This window comes from Phyllobates terribilis, unplaced genomic scaffold, assembly GCF_046119375.1.
Source record: "Phyllobates terribilis strain yellow unplaced genomic scaffold, ASM4611937v1 Scaffold_11__3_contigs__length_659146591, whole genome shotgun sequence".
Taxonomy (NCBI): Eukaryota; Metazoa; Chordata; class Amphibia; order Anura; family Dendrobatidae; genus Phyllobates; species Phyllobates terribilis.
In genome coordinates, this window is record NW_027362771.1 from 371,363,121 (window position 1) to 371,388,320 (window position 25,200).

Here is a 25,200-nt window from a genome sequence, read left to right on the forward strand (position 1 = left end):
CTGTAAAAAAAAAAAAATAGTGTCTCCCTGATTTTTCAGACACAAATATATCTGTTGAAAATAGTCTGGTGTAGGCCCGAGAAATACAAGTGTGGTTTTGCAGTTCCACGGTACAAATCTCTGTATTATCTACTTTTGGGCCATTTGTATCTAAAAAAAACAGTTTGAGTGTGTCGCTCAGTGTTCAGCCGCAAATATATATATATTTTAAAAAGCCTGGTATACACCAGTAAATTATTACTGTGGTTTTGATGTTCCACGGTAAAACATCTCTATTATCCTGTTTTTGGCATTTTTTGCTGTATAAAAATAATAAGTGTCTCCCTGATTTTTCAGACACAAATATATCTGTTGAAAATAGTCTTGTGTAGGCCAGAGAGACAGAAGTGTGCTTTTGCTGTTCCACGGTAAAAAATCTATTATCCTGCTTTTTGCATTTTTTGCTGTAAAAAAAAAAAAATAGCGTCTCCCTGATTTTTCAGACACAAATATATCTGTTGAAAATAGTCTGGTGTAGGCCCGAGAAATACAAGTGTGGTTTTTCAGTTCCACGGTACAAACCTCTGTATTATCCACTTTTGGGCCATTTGTATCTAAAAAAAACAGATTCAGTGTGTCGCTCACTGTTCGGCCGCAAATATATATATATTTTAAAAAGCCTGGTATACACCAGTAAATTATTACTGTGGTTTTGATGTTCCACGGTAAAACATCTCTATTATCCTGTTTTTGGCATTTTTTGCTGTATAAAAATAATAATAGTGTCTCCCTGATTTTTCAGACACAAATATATCTGTTGAAAATAGTCTGGTGTAGGCCAGAGAGACAGAAGTGTGCTTTTGCTGTTCCACGGTACAAACATCTGTATTATCCACTTTTGGGCCATTTGTATCTAAAAAAAACAGTTTGAGTGTGTCGCTCACTGTTCAGCCGCAAATATATATATATTTTAAAAAGCCTGGTATACACCAGTAAATTATAACTGTGGTTTTGCTGTTCCACGGTAAAAAATCTCTATTATTCAGGTTTTGGTAGTTTTTTCCGTAAAGAAAAACAGTAGTGTCTCCTGACTGTTGTGACGCAAAAATATATCTGTTGAAAATAGTCTTGTATAGGCCCGACATCCCAGTGTGGTTTCGCAGTTCCACGGGTCAAATCGCTGTACTATCCAGTTTTGGGCCTTTGGTATCTAAAAAAAAGCAGTTTGAGTGTGTCGCTCGCTGTTCAGCCGCAAATATCTCCATTTAAAAAAGTGTGGTATACCCCAGTAAACAATAACTGTGGTTTTCCTCTTCCACGGTTCTAATCTACTCTTCTTGACCGAATTACTAGGGAAGCACAGAACAACACCAGTATTGAGAACTGATCAGTGTGAACAGGTTATTAATTGGATAGCAGACAATACTTCCAGTTACCTGGGCACCACCACCTCCGGTCTGTCTTCCACACGGTCAACTCTTAGTAGCCGTGAGTCTCGACCGCATACTCCTCCTCACCCTGATGCTCCTTCCTCCCACCATGCCGAGTGTCGTCAGACAGCAAGTGATCCCACACTTGGACATTCTGAAGAGCTGTTCACCGGTCCATTTCCATATTTGGGCCCCTCGCCTGATACGCTTGAAGTGGTGGAAGAGGAGATCCCATGTTGCGATGCCCAAATACCCAACGTGGAAGGAGGACATGCATGCAGAGTGAAGCCAGCAGCACACAGGGGGAGGGAGGCAGAGTACCCCAACAGGCAGGAAGAAGCAGTGTGGTGGCCGCAGACAGAAGGCAGGCAACCGCTCCCCGTAACACCAACATGAGGGACGTTGCCAGTACAAGCAGTAGGTCTTCCAGAGTCTGGAATTTTTTTAAAGACTCTGCTGATAACCCCAAAAAGGCCATATGTTCCACCTGCCATGCCAGCATCAGCAGGGTTGACAAAACTACCAGCCTGACCACCACCAGCATGATCAGGCACATGGCAGCAAAGCACCCGACTTTGTGGGGCGAAACCCAGGGTCCACGACCAGTGTCAGCGGGTGTTACCACTGCTTCTTCCACTGTTGTGCGTGCAATAGAACCCCCTGTTGTGTGTGCAAGGCAATCCCCTGTCCATACTGCATGTAAAGATGCCCCCTCCTCTCAGTCTTCACTTGTTATGGCAGTTTCTCAAGAAACAGCATTAACGTCCACGTCCACGTCCCACCGCAGCGTTCAATTGTCCATATCCCAGACCTTCGAACGAAAGCGGAAATTCGCAGCTAACGCCCCACAGGCCACAGTCCTAAATTCGCACATTTCACGACTGCTTGCATTGGAAATGCTGCCTTTTAGGCTGGTGGAGACGGAATCCTTCCGCAACCTTATGGCGGTGGCTGTCCCTCGGTACTCGGTCCCCAGCCGACACTATTTTGCCCGGTGTGCCATCCCCGCACTACACAAGCACGTGTCCCAAAGCATCTGCCGTGCCCTCAACAACGCAGTTACTGGGAGAGTCCACCTGACAACGGACACGTGGACAAGTGCTTGTGGCCAGGGACGGTACATCTCTCTGACGGCACACTGGGTAAACATAGTGGAAGCCGGGACCCAGTCGGACCTTGGAACGGAACACATCCTCCCCACACCGAGGATTGCGGGCCCTATGTCAGTCAGAGTTGCCCCCACAGTGTACAGCTCCTGCGCATCCTCCTCCTCCTCCTCCTCCTCATGTTCAGCATCCATCTCAGATATCACCACATCAGTTACAAGCTGGAAGCATTGCAGTACTGCCTCCGCCAAGCGGCAACAGGCTGTGCTGAAACTCATAAGCTTAGGTGATAAACCTCACACTGCTTGTGAGTTGTGGACAGCTGTGAAAGAGCAGGCAGATCTGTGGCTGAGACCGCTGAACCTACATCCCGGCATGGTCGTGTGTGACAATGGCCGTAACCTGGTGGCGGCTCTGAGGCGAGGTGAGATCACACACGTACCATGCCTGGCTCATGTGCTTAACCTCGTGGTTCAGCGGTTTCTTAAATCGTACCCCGAGTTGCCAGATCTGCTCGTGAAAGTACGCTGCCTGTCAGCTCATTTTCGCAAGTCGGCTACAGCTTCCGCCACCCTTGCTGTGTTGCAGCAGCATTTGCAGCTTCCGGCACACCGACTGGTGTGTGATGTCCCCACACGTTGGAACTCTACCCTCCACATGTTGCAAAGGATTTGTGAGCAGAAGAGAGCAGTTGTGGAGTACGAGCTGCAACAAGGCCGTCGATATTCAGGTCAGACTCCACACATAAGACCTCAGGAGTGGACCTGGATGTCTGACATATGTACCATCCTGACAAACTTTGAGGAGGCCACCAAGATGGTGAGTGGCGATGACGCCATCATTAGTGTCAGCATCCCACTTGTCTGTCTTTTGCAATGCTCTCTGCAGATAATTAAAGAGGAGGCATTGCAGCCAGAGTATGATGAGATGGATCAAGAAGCCATAGCGGGTGATTACACACAGCCCAGCCTCATCTCATCCCAACGTGCATTGGGGGACAATGAGGGAGAGGAGGAGGAGGAGGAAGAACAGGAGCTGCTATCATGCGTTATAGACGGTAGTACCTGTACAAGTGTCATACCGTCGGTTCAGCGTGGGTGGCCTGAGGACAGGGGGGAGGAGGAAGAGGAGGAGGAGGAGAGCATGGTCAGTCGTCATCTTGGTGAGGACACGGAAATCTTGCCCGTTACCAGTCTGGCACGCATGGCTGACTTTATGTTGCGCTGCCTTAACCGTGACCCTCGCGTTGTCAAAATGTTGGGTGACAGTCATTACTGGTTGGTGACACTTGTAGACCCCCGCTACAAGGAGAACTTTCACTCTCTTATTCCTGAGGTGGAGAGGTCTACAAAAATGGGGCAATACCAGAAGGCCCTTGCTGCAGAACTCTTAAAAAAATTCCCATCTGAACACGCTAGCGGCAGAGGTCACAGTTCGTTGCCCAACAAAGGCGTACAGGCGAGAGAGATGCAACTCCAATCCAGCAGAGGCAGGGGAACACTGTCAACATTCTGGGACAGTTTTCTGACACCCGCCCAGCTTACAGGCCCTAAGGCGCGGGGTACTCTCACAAGGAGTGGAAAGTTTCAAAAGATGGTGAGGGAGGACCTTGCCGATCGTACCAGCGTCCTTCGTGAATCCTCTGTGCCTTTTAATTATTGGGTATCCAAGCTGGACACTTGGAATGAACTCGCTCTGTACGCCTTGGAGGTCCTGGCCTGCCCTGCCGCTTGCGTGTTATCGGAGCGTGTTTTTAGTGCCCCTGGGGGAATTATAACTGATAAGCGCACTCGCCTGTCAACTGACAATGCTGACAAGCTGACCCTTATCAAAATGAACAAGGGCTGGATTGGGCCAGACTTCTCATCACCACCAAATGACAGCAGAGTAACATAAAGTCAAATCCACTGTGTTATTTCGGGAGGTGTATTCACATGCACCGCTTCACACCCACACATGGGTATACGCTTCCTCGTTTCGGCTGTTTAATCTTCTTCTCCTTATCCTCAGCCTCCACCACCACTATACCACCAGGGTGCCAGCATTGCAAGTTGCTCCATCCTAATTTTTGGCAGCTTTTGCTGGGGAAGCATAAGCAAATACCATGGGACACCCACTCCCCAATAATGGGACTTATGTTTGTAATATGCTGTACTGCATGGCTCTTGTAAGGGGCATTGCAAGTTGCTCCGTCCTAATTTTTGGCAGCTTTTGCTGGGAAAGCATAAGCAAATACTATGGGAGACCCACTCCCCAATAATGGGACTTATGTTTGTAATATGCTGTACTGCATGGCTCTTGTAAGGGGCATTGCAAGTTGCTCCGTCCTAATTTTTGGCAGCTTTTGCTGGGAAAGCATAAGCAAATACTATGGGAGACCCACTCCCCAATAATGGGACTTATGTTTGTAATATGCTGTACTGCATGGCTCTTGTAAGGGGCATTGCAAGTTGCTCCGTCCTAATTTTTGGCAGCTTTTGCTGGGAAAGCATAAGCAAATACTATGGGAGACCCACTCCCCAATAATGGGACTTATGTTTGTAATATGCTGTACTGCATGGCTCTTGTAAGGGGCATTGCAAGTTGCTCCGTCCTAATTTTTGGCAGCTTTTGCTTGCAAGGCATAAGCAAATACTATGGGACACCCACTCCCCAATAATGGGACTTATGTTTGTAATATGCTGTACTGCATGTGACGCGCCCCCTGGGCCGTGTGTACACGTGTGTGGGATACCCGGTGCCGGGTCTCTGGGGTCTGTAGTCTCCGTGGCGGTGACCCGGTTCCGCGGCTCAGGCTGGTCAAACCAGTGGCAATCTTTCTTAGGTTTTGAGGTTAATTGTCCGACTGCGCCACCCGTGGATTGTGGTCAGGGAGTACCACCGCTGCGAGGCAGACTGCTGAGGCTGGTGTTGTGTGCGCAGCATAAAATGGGATAACTCCCCTCGGGAGGAGTATAGCCTCAGGGCAGTGAGTGTGGATGATGGGGGTGATGGTGCACGAGCGCAGCAGGAATGACTCAGAGTCTTTGCAGTGCAGTTCAGGGTCTTTACTGATGATTATAAGGTAGACCCTCCCGGGAGTACTGGCTAGCATAAGAGGCCTGGTCAGTCTGTGAGCAAGCAGGAGTTCCCCTGGCCAGGTGGAGTTGTAGGCCTCCCCGTCTGTCTGCACTCTTCCTGGCTACCTTGCTGTAAGCGGGTAGAAGTAGCCCACGTCCCTGAGTGTACCGTGTAGTGCTCACCCGTATGGCTGGTGACTTGGGGCCTTCTGTTAGCCTCCGCTCCACAACGGCGGTGCTGGTCCCTTGCTTGTGACTGAGCCTCCGGGCTTCTATGGCCAGAGGACCTGAAATCCCCTGCCGGCTGGTTTCTGCTGCTGGATATATAAGTCCTCACAGCTTCGGACTCCGGTGTCCGGTTCCTATTGTCTTCTGCCAGGGCGAGCTCTGCTCAGCTTCCAGCCCCTCGTCTTTAGCTCCTAGCTCCTACAGAGCTCCTTGCTGTTACTTTCCCTTGCTCTCACTCTGACTCTGACTGTTCTCTGTTCTCTGACTCACTCAACCCCACCCCAGATCCAGTTTATAAGGGCAGAATTCTCCCCTCCCAGGACTGGGGCAGGAGGATGTTGCATGTTTAAGGGATCCTGACCAGGAAACCTCCCACTTGCTCTCCGACGTAATCTCTATTACTGTGGTGACCAGACCCCTGGGGTGCCACACATGGCTCTTGTAAGGGGCATTGCAGTACCTCATAATTTTTGGAAAGCATTCCATTCACTGCTTAGGCCAACAGTGCACAGGAGACCCAGTTGCTATAAATGGAAAAAAAGGTTTAGTTAACGCCCTCAGACCTCCATGTCATTTCCAAGGGGCATTGGAGTGCCTCAAAATTTTTGGTAGGCATTGCACTCACTGTATGCCCTATAACTGTGTAGCCGAACCGCTCCTTTTGTTACAGAAACATATCCTACAAGACATATCTGGTTGACTGGCCTGATATTGATGTGAATGGTCCCTGTTCCTCCTGCTCTTTCTCCTTTGCCACTACCTCATCCATCATTTATCACCTGAAGCTTTGTTTTAACGGGAGTCATAGAACTTGGATAGTAGCAGGAAAACATCCAGCAATCCTCGGAGGAGGTAGGATATGCGCCAAAACGCTGACCTCCTCAGGCCTAGCCGCTACTACATACATGCGCTTGCATTACAACAAAACAAAGCAGATGCTAACTTCTATCATCCTCATCATGCTCCTCACCTTGGCACTCTCAACTCCCCTAATGGAGAAGCCAGGGCCCACCGGAGGAGTCTGATAGTCCGGTGGGCTCGGCCAATGCTGCCCTAAAGCAGGCCAGGCTAGGAAAAGTGTGGGAAAGGTTACCGGTACAAATAGGGGTGGCTGGGGACCGAGTATGGACACCCGGCCACCCCCTGGAGGCTGGGGAGCAAGCGGGGACACCCGGCCACCAGGCGGCTGGGGACTGAGTATGGATACCAGGCCGCCGACACAGCCATGGCGTGGTGGCCAGATTCCGCCTCCACATGCCTAAAAGGCCCAATTTAAAGTGCAAGCAAGCAAGCAGTATGGTATTGCAGCCTGGGGGTGGGTGGGTGGCAGGCTGCATACTTGCGCTTGCATTGCAAGGAATGGGAGAGGTACAATTGAACACTGCCCTGGGACAAGGACTCGAATGGGGATAGTTGCAAGTCTGCAACGACAGGTGCAAGGTGGGAGGCATCTTTGCATGTACCATGAACAGGGGTTTGGCATGCACACACTACAGCGGAATAGGCTCTCCTTCCCACTAAATGCACTGGGGAGGGCACAGGTAATGTTTTGGTATACGCGCTTAATCTTATGTATAAGGCACACCAGGACAAATAGGGGCGGCTGGGGACTGAGTATGGATACCTCGCTGCCGAAGCAGCCATGAGGTAGTGGCCAGCTTCGGCCTCCTCTAAACTAAAAGGCCCCATTTCAATTGCAAGCTAGCAGTATGAATTGCAGTCTGGGGGTGGGTGGGTGGCAGGCTGCACACTTACACTTGCATTAAAAGAAAACATAGCAGATGCTAACTTCTGTCATCATCATCATGCTCCTCACCTTGGCACTTTCAACTCCACAGATGGAGAATTCAGGGCCCACCGGAGGAGTCTGGTTCTCTGGTGGGCTCGTCCAATGCTGCCTAAAGCAGGCCGGGCTAAGAAAAGTGTGTGGGGGGATGTTCCAATGAGAAATGGGGGCGGCTGGGGACCGTTTATGGACACCCGACTGCCCCCAGGCGGCTGGGGACCGTGTGGACACTCGGCCGTGGGGCGGCTGGGGACTGAGTATGGACACCCGGCCGCCGGGCGACTGGGGACTGAGTATGGATTCCAGGCCGCCAACACAGCCATGACGTGGTGGCCAGATTCCGCCACCACATGCCTAAAAGGCCCAATTTCAAGTTCAAGCAAGCAAGCAGTATGGTATTGCAGCCTGGGGGTGGGTGGGTGGCAGGCTGCATACTTGCGCTTGTATTGCAAGGAATGGGGGAGGTACAATTGAACACTGCCCTGGGACTAGAACTGGCATGGGGATAGTTGCAAGTCTGCATCTTCTGATGCGGCAAGGATCACTTATGATGGGCACACTTTTAGACAGTGACCTGGGAGTCAGAGATGCTTCCAGGGGTCTTCCCCATGCTGTTCCCATGTCTTTTCAGCACTTTATGCATGTGTCAGACAGCACATGGCCAGATAAAGTTGTAAAATGTTAAAATGACATTTCCCGGTGAATGCATTTATCATAGTTGAAAGCAATACAAAAGTGCAAAAACGCATAAAAAATGCTACTTGTGAACATAGCCGAAGGTGTGGAGGAGTATTTTTGTTTTTGGTCATTTATTTTAACTTATACACAAGTCTTTTCCATGGAAAGGATGTTCCTTAACATATTTCACAGGAAAAAAGTTTCACTTTCGTTTTATTGTGAGCCTGTAAAAGTGGCTTAATACCTCTGACCACGTTGTTGTGAGCAGTGACCCATGTCATTTGAGCACTGTCCCTATCGTTTTTGGCACTTGTTAGGCTTTTAAAAGACTGCCGGGGGTGCCGCCGCAAAAATGCTCGGGTCTCCCATAGACTAACATTGGGCTCGTTGCTGGGGTCGAGCACCCGAGTATCACGGCGAGCTCGGCCCGAGCTTCGAGCACCCGAGCATTTTAGTGCTCGCTCAACACTAGTTATTACTTATTTTAAATAGATACGGACTGCTTTGAAAGTCAGTAACTATCTAAAAACCTTTGGTTTTTGTACCTATTTTTCAAGGTACTCGTGCTGCCATCTTGTGAATGGCACAGCTTTTCACTGAACAGGCAGACAGGCTGGAAGTGGGCGTACATTCATGCCACAACACTGAAGACCACGTTGCTCTGAACAGATATGTCACTTCCATGCTGTGGAGTGGGGTAGCGCCTCTAGGTATGTTGGGAAACGTCGGAGACTTTTTACTGAAAGTCGCATTAGCAAAAAAATTGCATAGTATTCCCACATTAATAAAATCCTTTCCTATCTGATTTCGTGACCTGTCACATGACTAAATGACGTCATGAAAGGTCCTTTTACACCACAGCAAGCAGTACAAGAGACCGGACGCATCGTACAGGATACCGGGGGCCATCGTAAGGTAAGTATAATGTTTATTTTTTACCATTTTTATTCTTTTTTTTAACTATTACTTGGTCACACTATAGAAATCCATGCCGGTTGCATGGATTTATATAGTGTGAACAAGTTGTCAAGCACTTTTCCAAGTGATGCTAAAATTACTTGGAAAAGCGCTTGATAACCCGTATGCAGAAATGCTTGACAAATACTTCTACCTGACTGAAAAAGCGCATGTAAAATCCGCATGCGTTTTTCCTGCCAAGGAGATGTGGAAAAAAATCTGCAGCATTTCTGCATCGTGGGCACTTAGCCTAAAGGAACTCTGAATTTTACTTACCTCTGGATTAGTGTTGAGCCACCCCCGTAGTGTTCGAGTTCGGTTCGGTTCGTCGAACACCCGTGTGTTCGCCGAACTGTTCGTCGAACTGTTCGTCGAACACCTTCGAACACCGTTAAAACCAATGGCAGGCAAACAAAAACACATAGAAACACATAGAAAACACCTTCAAAGGTGTCCAAAAGCTGACAAACTGCTCAGAAGACACAACTAACACATGGAAAAGTGACAAGTACATATAGTCATGCGAAAAGAAAAGAGGTGGAGGAGTAAAAGGAGGGGGAGACACAGATATAGGCATGTCATGACCTTCTAAAACCCAAAAAGTGAGAAGCCGACACGTTCAGTCCGCTCCTGCCCGTGCCACCTCCGTGTCGCCGGGTTTGTGCCAGAGCCGCGGTGAACCCTGACGGCCAGCCCCCCTCTCCCAATACTGGTGCCTGTCGGCTGGTGGGTCGAGCGAGCCCCCCTGTGGTGGAGGCAGCTCTAAGCTTTTTAAATTGTAAATTGTCTCTTTAATTTGAATGAATACACTTTAAATCCATTCACAAGGATCTATTGGAGGGCAAGTCTCATGCCAGCAGCCGCGTAATTCCAGCTCCAGTAGCGTCCACTAAAGCTGCTGCAGTTAAAAAGCTTTTATAAGGATCGAGCTCGGCTGTCCACCGCAAGGCATCCTACTGCCAGTCCCAGCCCCTATGCCTTGGGGTGCCTCCTGATGCTCTTCACTGAGTATCCCCTGGTCCCGAAGCATTTCCTTTGAAAAAAATTAAGTGTCCAAACTACAGGTGGTGTAGCTTGCTTAACAGCCGGGATAATCCGCTGACTAGCAGACACTGCTACTAGGCACAAAGTATTTCCTGGGCTAGATGCAGTTAAAAATTTGTAATTAGATACTCTCGTTGGATGCTGAGAAAGCATTCCATAGAGTCTCCTGGCACGCCATATATGATTCTCTTAAAAAGCTTGGGGTAGGGGTCTAGGGGACCCTTTTATAGCCAAAATCACGGCCCTGTATCACAATACGTCACCTAGGCTGAAGATAAATGGAACTGTAGCACCCTGAGGGCTCGGTTGCTACAGAGGTATTGCACCTCACCCAGAGGTGTGATATCTCACTCTCAGGTAAGGATGGAGTGTGGATCAGGACCCGACACCTGCATGCATTACACCACATTGCCGTGGGGCAGGGCGACCAATATGCCTCTGAGATGGGCACGACAGTCCCTGTCCCTGGCTGAAGTGGGGGGAGGGAACACTGAGGAAGGGGAACCCTGTAGTGCAGGAGCAGGGAGGAAGCAGTTCCTGGGTGCATTGAGAAGGGAGTTTAAAAGGTGGGCACCATCTTAGTTCAGTGCAGAGAAGTCTGAGCAGAAGTGGCAGGGAGCAGGGGCTCTGCATGAGCTCTGCTCCGGAGGCAGGCCTAGTAACAGAGGCCCAGGCCTGGAAGAGGGAGAAGGAAGGAAGAGGAGCGGAGAAGGCTCCAGGAATGAGGAATGAAGGGATCCCAGGGGTGCGGACGGGCGAGTCGCCACCGCACGCCCGAATCCACCTGCGTGGAGGGGTCAGGCCAAAGGGGGAGACCGGTCCCCAAAACTAGTGGAGGCAGGAAACGACCCTCAGCTAGAAACCGGAGGCTGTGACATTTTATGTGGCGCAGACCCTCGCTACACCCGCTAGGAGGGAAGCACATAGGGTCAGGGAAACTGGCGCCAAGTTTACCAAGAGGAGGCCCGAGGCAGCCGGACAGAAGGGTTGGTAAGAAAGGCCAGACAAAGGACACACAAAGGGGGTCCTGTGAAGCGCTCCAAAGTTATCTGGGAGTTGTCTGAGCCCCTCACCTGGTGAGCACAGTACGACGTGGGCAGCCGTTACCTGCAGACGTGGTCTGGATAATAAGAACTGTGAGTAAAGGCCCTGGACTGCATCACTGACTCCGTGTCGTTACTGCTGCTGCCCTGCACCATCACCCCCATCCTCCGCATACACTGCCCTGAGGCTATACTCCTCCCGTGGGGAGTTATGCTACGCTCTGCTGCACCCACAACACCAGCCTCAGCGGTCTGCCCTGCAGCGGCGGTTCACTCTGACCGCAATCCACGGGTGGCGTAGTCGGACATTTAAACATCAAAACCACATAAATAGTTCCGCCACTGGTTTGACCACCCTGAGCCACGGAACCAGGTCGCCGCCACGAAGACTACAACCACCAGCATCCACCAAAAAGGGTCCGGCTCCGGGTGTCCCAAGGCCCAGGGGGTGCATCAGAACATTTTCATCACCTTTCACAATCACCAATGGGACAAGGCAGGGATGTCCTCTGTCCCCTCTCTTATACATCCTAGTGACGGAGCACCTGCTCTCATCAATTCGCCATAACCCCAATATTAGGTGGATTGAGGTGGGAGGCACCGAGTACAAGTGCTCTCTATTTGCTGATGATGTCCTAGTATATATCACTCAATCACATATATCCATCCATGCTGTTATGGCTGAAATAGATCACTTTGTTACATGGTCAAATTTTAAAATCAATGCAGCTAAGTCTGAGGCCCTCGATGTCTCCCTCCCCAAATCCATATAGGATTCCATCCAGTCCAACTTTCCCTTTGCCTGGTCCTCACAGGGTATCAAATACTTAGGAATTCCTATTCATAGAGACCTCTCCCATCTATGTTATCTTAATTTTGGGCCCTTTATTGAACAACTCCATACAGACCACGGTTGGCAAGTTAGAACTGTAAGATTCACTACGTGAACCACTGGTGTTTTGTGGAAAAGCACATGTACACTGTGTTCCAAATTATTATGCAAAAAGTGTTTAGGAGTGATAAGGGAAGAATTTGTTTGTTTGTCAGTTAAACTCATTGATGGTGATGTGTGTCAGGGCTCTTTATATCACTGTAAGCAATTGCAGACACCTGTGCTAATTAGTTTGGCAGGTGTGTCCAATGAAAGGCAAGACTACTTAAGAAGGCTGTCTCACATTATTAAGCAGCCTACATTTTCTGCCAAAATGGGAAAGAAAAAGGATGTGTCGGCTGCTGAGAAGCAACAAATTGTGGAGTGTTTAGGTCAAGGCATGACTACAATTAACATTGTGCAATGATCAGGATGAAGTGTCTTGGCAATCAAGAAGTATGTAGCTGATTCACAGTACACACGTGTGCGTGCTGATAAGGGCAAATTGAGGACTCTTTCCTACAGGCAATTACGTCAGGTTAAAAGAGCAGCGGCAAAAAAGCCTTGTCATAGCAGCAGACAAGTTTTTGAAGCTGCTGGTGCCTCCAACATCCCCCGAACAACAAGATGCAGGGTCCTTCAGAGGTTTGCAGCTGTGCATACGCCATCCTGTCGACCTCCTCTATCCACTTCACACAAGCAGAAACGGCTCCAGTGGGCCAAACATTACATGAAGACTGATTTCAAAACTGTTTTGTTCACGGATGAGTGCCGTGCAGCGCTCGATGGTCCAGATGGATGGAGTGGAGGATGGCTGGTTGATGGACACCCCACGCAAACACGGCTACAGCGCCAACAAGGAGGAGGTGGAGTAATGTTTTGGGCTGGAATCATGGGGAGAGAGATTGTCAGCCCCTTTAGGATCCCTGAAGGCGCTAAAGATGAACTCCATAATGTATGTGGATTTTCTCAAACAGCACTTCCTGCCATGGTTCAAGAAGAAGAACCGTGTATTTCACAGCAAGATCATTTTTTTGCATGATAATGCACCATCTCATGCTGCACATAAAACATCTGCATCTCTGGCTGATATGGGCATAAAAGGGGACAAACTTATGGTGTGACCCCCATGCTCCCCTGACCTCTACCCCATTCAGAACCTCTGGAGCATCATCAAAAGGAGTGTCTATGATGGCGGGAGGCAGTTCACATCTAAGCAACAGCTCTGGGAGGGTATTCTGTCCTCATGCAAAACAATTGAAGCAGAAACCATCCAAAACCTGACAAATTCAATGGACGAGAGAGTTCAGAAGCTCCTTTCGAACAAGGGGTCCTATGTGAAAATGTAACATCACCTAGAATAAAGTTTTGAGTTGAAAACTGTTTGATTTCAGTTTCTAATAACCTGCTAATGCTTATAATTTCAAAAAAGACCATTTTTTTGGTCTTTAATAAAATGAAAAGTTTGATAGAAAAGTTTGGGGGATCTAAGAGTGTGGCAACCCAGTAGTCATGATTACTTCGAATTCTGGCAATATGAGGGTCATGTTGCAGGTAGTGCAGCAAGAAGGCACTTATGTGTCTTGCGCATCTCGGAGCCCCAAAATTATTTTCCGGGCTAGATGCAGCTAAAAATTATTATTAATTTTAAATCTGGTGGAGCTTAGTATAGATGGCCTAATAGGATCAGTGCTGCACACTGCTACAAAGCCCAAATTATTTTTCAGTCAAGATACAGATAAACATGATTAGTAATTTTAAATCTGGTGGAGCTTATTATAGATGGCCTAATAGAATCAGTGCTGCACACTGCTACAAAGCCCAAATTATTTTCCAGCCAAGATACAGATAAACATGATTAGTAATTTGAAAGCTTAAAACGGTTGGTAGGGTGATTTTAACCAATCATCAAGCTTTTACTCTCCCCAGGATGACACAGGGGTAGAAAAGTCGTTTCGGATCCATGATTTGTTCATCTTTATGAACGTGAGTCTGTCTACATTATCAGTGGAGAGCCGCGTGCGCTTATCTGTCAGCACACCACCAGCAGCGCTGAACACACGTTCAGACAGAACGCTGGCTGCGGGGCATGACAAGATCTCCAAGGCGTAAGTGGCTAGCTCCGGCCATTTATCCAGATTGGAAGCCCAAAAAGAGCAAGGGTCCAGTGACACAGTCATGGCTTCAATGTTTACTTGGAGATACTCCTGTACCATCATCGTCTCTAGGCGTTGACTATGTGTCAGACTTCTTGTCTCCTGTGGCCTTGCAAAGGATGGGCTAAAAAAGTGGTGAAATGATTCCGCAAAATTGATGTTACCAGCAGATACTGTGGTTCTGTTACGGTTTGAGTGCTGAACACTTGACGGTCCCACGGTTGGCAAGTTGGAACTGTGAGATTCACTACGTGCACCACTGGTGTTTTGTGGAAAAGCACATGTAAGATTCTGCAACAGTCTCTGCTGATACTCCTGCATGCGTGCATCCCTTTCTATGGCAGGAATAATTTCTGCAAATTTACTTTTGTACCGGGGATCTAACAGTGTGGCAACCCAGTAGTCAGGATTATTTCTAATTCTCACAATTCGAGGGTCATGTTGCAGGTAGTGCAGCAAGAAGGCACTCATGTGTGTTGCGCATCCAGGAGCACCAAGTCCCTGTTGTGTTGGTGGCGAGGTAACAATCATGCTTCCTTCCTCTGTCCTCTCCCCCCAACCTCGCACAACAGAAATGTGATCAAGGTCTCCCTCATCTGATGAGTCTTCCATCAGTTCGTCCTCCACTTCTTCCTGGGCTCCTGCACCTTCCTCACTAGTTTGGCTGCTACCATGTGCCCTGGTAAAACCATCTCCCCCACCCTCACATGCCTGCCGCCTTGGTGCTGCCGACCGTCTGGACCTTGCAGATGTTAGCCCTTCCGCATACAACTCCTACTCCTCTACTTCCTCCACCTCCTCTTGTGCCACCACCTGACTCCGAATTCTGTTTAGCATGTGCTCCAGCATGTAAATCACCGGAATAGTCATGCTGATAATGGCATCGTCAGCACTAAACATCTTCGTCGCCATTTCAAAACTGTGCAGAAGGGTGCATAGGTCCCTGATCTGAGATCACTCCTTCAGCGTGATTTGCCCCACCTCTGGATCTCGTTGGCCCAGGCTATACGTCAGAACGTATTGCACCACGGCTTGTCGGTGCTGCCACAGTCGCTGCAACATGTGTAGAGTTGAATTCCACCGGGTAGGCACATCGCATTTTAGCCGGTGAAGTGGCAGGCCCAACGACTTCTGTACAGATGTAAGTCGCTGAGCTGCGGGATGCGAACGGCGGAAGTGAGCACACAGCGACCGTGCCCTCTGCAGAAGGCCATCTAGTCTGGGATAGTGGGCTAAAAATTGCTGGACAACCAGGTTCAACACGTGAGCCATACAAGGCACGTGTGTGACATTGCCCCGGCGAAGGGCCGCACCCAGGTTTGCAGCATTGTCGCACACGGCCTTCCCTGGTTTCAGGTCCAGTGGAGACAACCATTCATGAAATTGGTTCTCCAGAGCTGACCACAACTCCTCAGCTGTGTGACTCACATTTCCCAGACATTTCAAAGTAAAAACCACCTGATGACGTTGAGCCCTACTGCCAGCATAGTAAGGAGGTGTGCAGGATCCCTTCTGCGCAGTTAGAAAGCTTGTGGCATAACCAGACAGGCTTTGGGTGCAGGTGGAAGACCGAGAGGAGGTTGAGGGGGCAGAAGCAGTGGAGGAACTTTGACATAAAGAGGATTGACGCACAACTCGTGGGGACGGCAAGACTTGGACAGCAGCCCCTTGTCCTGCTGTCACCATACTTACCCAGTGCCCAGTCAGCGACATGTAACGCCCCTGTCCATGCCTACTCGTCCAAGTGTCTGTGGTGAAATGCACCCTGTCACACACAGAGTTTCTCAAAGAAGCGGTGATGTTGTGTGCGACATGCTGGTGGAGCGCAGGCACACCTTTCTTCGAGAAGTAGTGCCGACTGGGCATCTGGTACTGGGGCACTGCGACGGACATAAGGTCTCGAAAATCCTCTGTGTCCACCAGGCGGAAAGGCAGCATTTCTGTAGCCAAGAGCTTGCAGATGGTGAAATTCAACCTCTTAGCTTTCTCATGGCTAGGAGGAAATGGTCTTTTACTTGTCCACATCTGAGGGACCGAGGGCTGGCTATTGTGCTTAGACGGGGTTGATAAGGGTGTCCCCGGCAAACTGCCGGTCTGTGAGGAAGATGCAGGCGGACATGTTAGGTTGCCTTGATCCAAAGGTGGTGCTATCGATGTTGGACAGCGCTCAACACCAGCTGGTGTTACCACCTCCAAAGAAAATGATGACCTGCCAATCACGCTGGCTGTTGCGGGTAAAGAGGTGGCAGGTCTGCGCCCCAAAACAGGTGTGACTGCTGTCCCCCCAGTCACAGAGGATGAAGAGGCCGCGAATGCACAAGATATGGCAGACGGTGGTTGGTCCGGCCGGCTAGGCCGCATTGTAGCACACTGAGCTTCCCACTGCAACTTATGCTTCATGTCCATGTGCCGATTCATGCATGAAGTACTCAAACTATGTATTTTTTGGCCTCTACTTAGCTTTTGCTGACAAATGTTACAGATAACACGAGTTGGGTCATCTTTATCGATCTGAAAAAATGCCCAGGCTATGCAAGGCTTAGCACCCATGCGACCTGAAGAGCCAGCACGACTTGTGGTGAGAGGCAGAGTTGTGTTTGAGGATGCAGTTGTTGACGTGCTTCCAGTACTACGTCTCTGTCCAGGAAGGCGCAACCTGACCTCGTCGTCACTAGCATCTTCCTCCACCTCCTCTGCTGACCTCATCTCTTGGCTGACTGTGGGTTGACAGTAAGTGGGATCTCCAACCTCATCATCATCACCCTGTGCGTTATCACACCCGTCGTCCTCAGAGCCAACCTGTTCCTGCCATGACAAAAAACTAAAGTTGTCGCTCCAATCAGGTATTTGAGTCTCATCATCGTCTTCCTCATTGTCTCCACCAACAGGAGTTACAGTTTGGGAACGAGGGTCTACATTATGGTCAGAACCTTCTGCGTCTGGTCCTGGATCCGACTCATAAAGATTGTGGGCATCAGTGCAGATCATTTCCTCGTCTGGATTCACAGAAGCGCTGGAGTCGACCTCTGATTCCCAGGCTATAGTATGAGTAAACAGCTCTGCAGACTCAACCATCTGTTCTACCTCATACTCAGACGGGCAGCTGGAGATTTGGGAGCTGTGAGGAAGCAAGTGCGATTGGGGTGACACCTTTGAGGACTGGAGTATTTGTGATGTTGAAGTTGATGTGGAGGAGAGCCCACTTAAAGGAGCACTTGATATCCGTTGAAGCACCTGCTGTTTTTGTGCCTCATCTGGAATTTGTAGCGATTGGCGTGGCCGTAAGAAAGGGATCTTATCACATTGTCCGCTAAAAGAAGTAGACATTTTAGTTTGGCTTGAAGATGGTCTTTCTTCTGCAGATGTTACTGTTGCTTTAACACCTACCCCACGGACACAACCTTTTTTCCCCTTCCCAACACGCCTATTCCCCTTTCCACCAGCAGCAGGCCTTTTTCCACTCATTTTGGTGGTTAACTAATTCACAACTCTGGAGTTGTTTGCACAAAAAAACAATGGATGGGAACCGAGCAGAGCTGAGTGGCCAAACTGTGGTATTAGGCCAAAACTATTGGCTGGGTTAGATGCAGAAAAAAATTATATTCAATTTGCAACCTGATGGAGGTCAGTATAGATGGACTAATAGAACAAGTCCCACACACAGCTAGAAGCCCAAATATTTTTTCAGAGGTAGATGCAGAAAAAAATTGTATTCAGTTTGCAACCTGATGGAGGTCAGTATAGATGGACTAATAGAACAAGTCCTACACACAGCTAGAAGCCCAAATATTTTTTCAGAGGTAGATGCAGAAAAAAAATATATTCAGTTTGCAACCTGATGGAGGTCAGTATAGATGGACTAATAGAGAAAGTCCCACACACTGCTAGAAGGCCAAATATTTTTTCAGAGCTAGATGCAGATATAAATTATTTTTAATTTGCAACCTGATGGAGGTCAGTATAGATGGACTAATAGAGAAAGTCCCACACACTGCTAAAAGGCCAAATATTTTTTCAGAGCTAGATGCAGATATAAATTATTTTTAATTTGCAACCTGATGGAGGTCAGTATACATGGACTAATAGAGAAAGTCCCACACACTGCTAGAAGGCCAAATATTTTTTCAGAGCTAGATGCAGAAAAAAATTATTTTTAATTTGCAACCTGATGGAGGTCAGTATAGATGGACTAATAGAGAAAGTCCCACACACTGCTAGAAGGCCAAATATTTTTTCAGAGCTAGATGCAGATATAAATTATTTTTAATTTGCAACCTGATGGAGGTCAGTATAGATGGACTAATAGAGAAAGTCCCACACACTGCTAGAAGGCCAAATATTTTTTCAGAGCTAGATGCAGATATAAATTATTTTTAATTTGCAACCTGATGGAGGTCAGTATAGATGGACTAATAGAGAAAGTCCCACACACTGCTAGAAGGCCAAATATTTTTTCAGAGCTAGATGCAGAAAAAAATTATTTTTAATTTGCAACCTGATGGAGGTCAGTATAGATGGACTAATAGAGAAAGTCCCACACACTGCTAGAAGGCCAAATATTTTTTCAGAGCTAGATGCAGATATAAATTATTTTTAATTTGCAACCTGATGGAGGTCAGTATAGATGGACTAATAGAGAAAGTCCCACACACTGCTAGAAGGCCAAATATTTTTTCAGAGCTAGATGCAGCCAAAAAATTATTTTTAATTTGCAACCTGATGGAGGTCAGTATAGATGGACTAATAGAGAAAGTCCCACACACTGCTAGAAGGCCAAATATTTTGTCAGAGCTAGATGCAGATATAAATTATTTTTAATTTGCAACCTGATGGAGGTCAGTATAGATGGACTAATAGAGAAAGTCCCACACACTGCTAGAAGGCCAAATATTTTTTCAGAGCTAGATGCTGACAAAAAATTATTTTGAATTTGCAGCGTGATGGAGGTCAGTATAGATGGACTAATAGAACAAGTCCCACACACTGCTAGAAGCCCAAATATTTTTTCAGAGCTAGATGCAGAAAAAAATTATATTCAATTTGCAACCTGATGGAGGTCAGTATAGATGGACTAATAGAATGATGCTATGCCCAAAAGATTTTACTTCACTAGGTGCAGTAAAAAAATTGGTATTCTATACACAGGTGGTATATCTTGCAACACAGATAGGCTACTCCACTGACTAACACACTCTGCAATAGGCCAAAAAGGATTAGCTTTGCTAGATTCAGCCAAATGCTGTGAAAAAAACTTGCACAGCACTGGCACAGACCTGCCTGGCAAAAAACTGATAGGCACTGATGTAACCTAGTCCTGAAAAGGACTGCAATTACAATTAGTCTTTACTCCCACAATCTATCTATTTAAGAGCACAGACCTGCCTGATAAAAGTCGTAGGAAATGCTGTAACCTAGTCCTTAAAAGGACTGCAATCACAACTATTCCCTACTCCCAAGCTATCTGTAGATTTGTGCGAAAATTGGCTTGAAATTAACAAGGTATAGCGCACACAGCAACAGCGGTGCCGTCTAACACGCAGCTGCAGCAGTGAGAAAATGGTGGCGACGGGGAAAATGGCTTGGTCTTATAGGGCAAGGACATGTGACATACACTGCCAATGACACATGCCCTTGCTTGTGTGAAAAAAAGCACTTCGCTCCGTGTGTGCACTGCTGATAGGCTGACAGATTGCACCTCCCCACTGTAAATGCGGGAAAGAGAAAAAAAAATGGAGATCTTCATTATTCCTGCAGAGATCCATCCCCTGCCCCTCCCCCCACCCCGCTGTACACTCAAACTGCGTATTAACATTAATTTTCATCATTACTGAGAAAAAATCCAGTTATGATTTTGGTGCACGAACAGTTATCGAACATATCCTCGAACAGCCGAATTTTTCTCAAATCGTTCGTGTTCGCCGAACGGCTCGAACACCACCCAAAACAGCTCGAATTTGAGATTGGCGAACAGTTCAAGTCGAACAACGCTCATCTCTACTCCGGATGTGCCGCTTTCTCAGTTTTTCTACTCGATGATTCCATTTTGGTATACATTTGGCCAATAAAGTCTATGGGCATGTTGACGTATACATTGGAAGATTTTCTTGGTGCACATGATGAGCGTGCAGAACAGAGCTTGTATAAAATGAGCTGTAGTGGTCACAGAGTAGATGGATTAATAATTCGCAACCAAGGGTTCTATATCTTTTGTGCTACTTACCAGCTGTAGAACATCAGCAGAAACCATCTGCATGCAGCACATCGCTGTAGCCAAGGCACAGACAATTGTAGAGATGATATTCAAAGCACAGACACTGAACAACAGGTCCTGTAAAAAATGCAAAGAAAACCATCAGGTTTTATCTAACAAATGTATGTGACGGGACTGCAAACATGTTTAATTGGTTTGATAATAGCGGCTGTCACTTGCTATCTGTTCAGTGTGGGATTAATTAGTTTGCACTGTTGCTTTTTCAGATCTTAACCCCTTGCAAATGAACTCTTTCAGAACACTAATATATCACAATTCTGTGCTAGTCATTACAGCATATTACAACAAAATGTTATTAATATTTCCCTGTGAATTTAGTTTTACTAGGATGAATAATCATGGGAAAAAAAGCCTCACTATGCTTCCCAAACCAACAGAGTAAGGCTGTGTGCCCACGATGTGTTTTTCAAGCATTTACACTGCGGAATTTCCGCAGCGTAAACGTTTGGGAAACGCTTGGTAAACCTTCCCCCATGGTCTCCAATGCAATTCCGCACTTTCAATGCCCATGCTGCAGATTTTTCCGCAGCGTTTATGCTGCGCTCAAAAATCCGTAGCATGTCCATTTAATTTTGCGGAAGTGCTGCGTTTTCGCCGCCATTGACTTGCATTAGAACACGCCAATTCAGCAAGACTGCATCTGTACTTGCGTAATTGGCGCGTTCTAATGTGCGGATGGTACCCGGGTGTAGAGGAGAGGAGAGTCTGTTCCACACCCAGGTACCATTAAAAAAGCTGTAAAAAAGGAATAAAATAAAAAATAAATATATATTTACGCTCCGACGGCCCCCAGCCTCCTTCTCTTCGCTTGCTGACAGATCGCGCAGGACTGAAGGACCTGCGCTGACGTCACAGTCATGTGACGGCAGGTCTTTTCAGTACCGCGATCTGACGGCAGCCAGCACAGGAGCGCAGCAAGTCTCAGGGGCCATCGGAAGGTAAGTATTAGTTTATTTTTTTATTTTTAACCATTCTCTCGGGTCACACTATATAAATCCATGCCGTTTGCATGGATTTATATAGTGTGACCTAGTTGTTACAAGAACTTTCCAAGTGATGCTAAAATCGCTTGAAAAGCGCTTGACAACCCGCATGCGGAAATGCATGTGAAGAACGCTTCTCATCCGCATGTCCCTGGCAGGAAAACGCATGTACAATCCGCATGCGTTTTTTTCTGCCAGGGAGACGCAGAAATGCTCAGGAAAAAATCCTGAGCATTTCTGCATCGTGGGCACATAGCCTAAAAATGCTTTTTGTTTGGCTATCATGTCCATAACCTCACAAACTTAAACATGACTTCAGATATTCCATCAATTGATTTCTTGTAACCCAACTTAGCTAATGACCCTACCCTGTGCTATTGAGGGCCAAAAGAACAGAATAACACAAAAACATGGCTTGACACGTTTTTGTACTAGTTTGAAAAAGACGAATACTTCTGGGTCCAATGAAGACAGTGTCTACAGTGACTCTATCCGCCTCATAATAGTGAAAGGATCAGCCAGGGCTCTGTCGGGGTTTCCATAACAATCCTGTTTTTTAGGGATTCTTACAGAAACCCAGATGAAGTGCTCAGCAAAGTGCACTGTAGGTATGAGTTGAATGAATGACTTTACAATAATGTCTTTACATTATTGTAAAGTCGGTGTTCATCATACTGTAGTTTATCAGAACATTTCTGTGTTTATATAGTATTTTCTTTTACTTATTATATTTACTTATATAGCACCATTAATTCCACAGCGCTTTACAGACATAATCATCACTTTCCCCATTGGGGCTCACAATCTATATTCCCTATCAGTATGTCTTTGTAGTGTGGGAGGAAACTGGAGAACCCGAACGAAACCCACGCAAACACGGGGAGAACATACAAACTCCTTACAGCTGTTGTCCTGGGTGGGATTTGAACCCAGGACCCCAGTACTGCAAGTACTAACCACATAGTCACTGTGCTGCTCCTTTATAGCCAGATGATTTTGGATGGCAAATTATTGTTTTCTTTTTTTGCCTTCCTCTTCCAAAAGCCATAACTTTTTATATTTTTCTTTCAACATGATATTGTGAGTGCTTATTTTTTGCAGGATAATTTGTAGTTTTGGATGACACCATTCACTTTGCCATATATTATACTGAAAAGTGAGGAAAGAAAATCAGAGTGTAGTAACATAATGAAAAAAGACACACATTTGACCATGGTTTCTGAGTTTTGTTCCTTCTGTCAGTGGACCTGTATGAGGGCTTGTTTTTTGTGCATTGTAATTTTTCTGATAACACTGGATGGGCTTCATAGGAGTTCTAACATGTCAGACAAGAGGGCTTTCAGCAAACCACCGGCTGCAATAACAACCCATTGGCACCATATCATCAATGGCACCATATTGGCATTGTTTGTGTGGCCAATGGCTGTCAGAACCGAGGGTTGCCATGTTTAAGCCTTTTAATTACCACTGTCATTTTTGACTGTGACATTTAAAAGATTATACTGTTGAATCAGTAGTTACTCTCAGGTTCCTATTATGTAACAGAGTCAGCACCCATGCAATAAGGAGTGGGCTCAGCTGCTGAGCCTGTTTCCATACAAGCAGTGTACATATCCTCCATACATGTGTGGCAGATGTTGATAAGAGTTTAACCAGATAGACTTTACATCTAAATTTTAAAACATGCATATTTCTGATTATATTATTCTAATCTACAGTAGCTACACAGATTAGATTTATGTAAAAGCTGCCCTACTCATTAGATAACAGTTGGCCGAAAGCTCATTATCTCTCCCGACCTCAAATACACATGCATGCTTAGCTTGGACAAGGATGCAAATCTGTCTTATATACAGTACAGACCAAAAGTTTGGACACACCTTCTCATTTAAAGATTTTTCTGTATTTTCATGACTATGAAAACTGTACATTCACACTGAAGGCATCAAAACTATGAATTCACACATGTGGAATTATATACTTAACAAAAAAGTGTGAAACAACTGAAAATATTTCTTATATTCTAGGTTCTTCAAAGTAGCCACCTTTTGCTTTGATGACTGCTTTGCACACTCTTGGCATTCTCTTCATGAGCTTCAAGAGGTAGTCAGCGGAAATGGTCTTCCAACAATCTTGAAGGAGTTCCCAGAGATGCTTAGCACTTGTTGGCCCTTTTGCCTTCACTCTGCGGTCCATCTCACCCCAAACCATCTTGATTGGGTTCAGGTCTGGTGACTGTGGAGGCCAGGTCATCTGGCGTAGCACCCCATCACTCTCCTTCTTGGTCAAATAGCCCTTACACAGCCTGGAGGTGTGTTTGGGGTCATTGTCCTGTTGAAAAATAAATGATGGTCCAACTAGATGCAAACCGGATGGAATAGCATGCCGCTGCAAGATGCTGTGGTAGCCATGCTGGTTCAGTATGCCTTAAATTTTGAATAAATCCCCAACAGTGTCACCAGCAAAGCACCCCCACACCGTCACACCTCCTCCTCCATGCTTCACGGTGGAAACCAGGCATGTAGAGTCGATCCGTTCACCTTTTCTGCGTTGCACAAAGACACGGTGGTTGGAACCAAAGATCTCAAATTTGGACTCATCAGACCAAAGCACAGATTTCTACTGGTCTAATGTCCATTCCTTGTGTTCTTTAGCCCAAACAAGTCTCTTCTGCTTGTTGCTTGTCCTTAGCAGTGGTTTCCTAGCAGCTATTTTACCATGAAGGCCTGCTGCACAAAGTCTCCTCTTAACAGTTGTTGAAGAGATGTGTCTGCTGCTAGAACTCTGTGTGGCATTGACCTGGTCTCTAATCTGAGCTGCTGTTAACCTGCGATTTCTGAGGCTGGTGACTCGGATAAACTTATCCTCAGAAGCAGAGGTGACTCTTGGTCTTCCTTTCCTGGGGCGGCCCTCATGTGAACCAGTTTCTTTGTAGCGCGTGATGGTTTTTGCAACTGCACTTGGGGACACTTTCAAAGTTTTCCCAATTTTTCGGACTGACTGACCTTCATTTCTTAAAGTAATGATGGCCACTCGTTTTTCTTTACTTAGCTGCTTTTTTCTTGCCATAATACAAATTCTCACAGTCTATTCAGTAGGACTATCAGCTGTGTATCCACCAGACTTCTGCACAACACAACTGATGGTCCCAACCCCATTTATAAGGCAAGAAATCCCACTTATTAAACCTGACAGGGCACACCTGTGAAGTGAAAACCATTTCCGGTGACTACCTCTTGAAGCTCATCAAGAGGATGCCAAGAGTGTGCAGAGCAGTCATCAAAGCAAAAGGTGGCTACTTTGAAGAACCTAGAATATAAGACATATTTTCAGTTGTTTCACACTTTTTTGTTAAGTATATAATTCCACATGTGTTAATTCATAGTCTTGATGCCTTCAGTGTGAATGTACAATTTTCATAGTCATGAAAATGCAGAAAAATCTTTAAATGAGAAGGTGTGTCCAAACTTTTGGTCTGTACTGTATGTATATATATGGGGAGCTTAAGATGGAACCTGTTGATGTTGGTGAGATTTATGGAATGTATAGAGTTGTATAGGATATGCACAAACTTCATCTGATGGCAGATGTCAAGAGGAAAACAAATAG

General features: G+C 46.7%; 1 protein-coding gene across 3 annotated transcripts in view; it reads right to left on the minus strand.

Annotated features, from left to right (window-relative positions):
• Positions 1–25,200, minus strand: part of ENTREP2 (endosomal transmembrane epsin interactor 2) — a 1,396,283-nt gene that overhangs the window by 300,689 nt on the left and 1,070,394 nt on the right. For all 3 annotated transcript variants that reach the window (XM_073652930.1, XM_073652929.1, XM_073652931.1), the window contains exon 5: positions 20,558–20,665. In XM_073652930.1, coding sequence (XP_073509031.1) covers positions 20,558–20,665 — 108 coding nt within the window. The remainder of the gene's footprint in view (positions 1–20,557; positions 20,666–25,200) is intronic.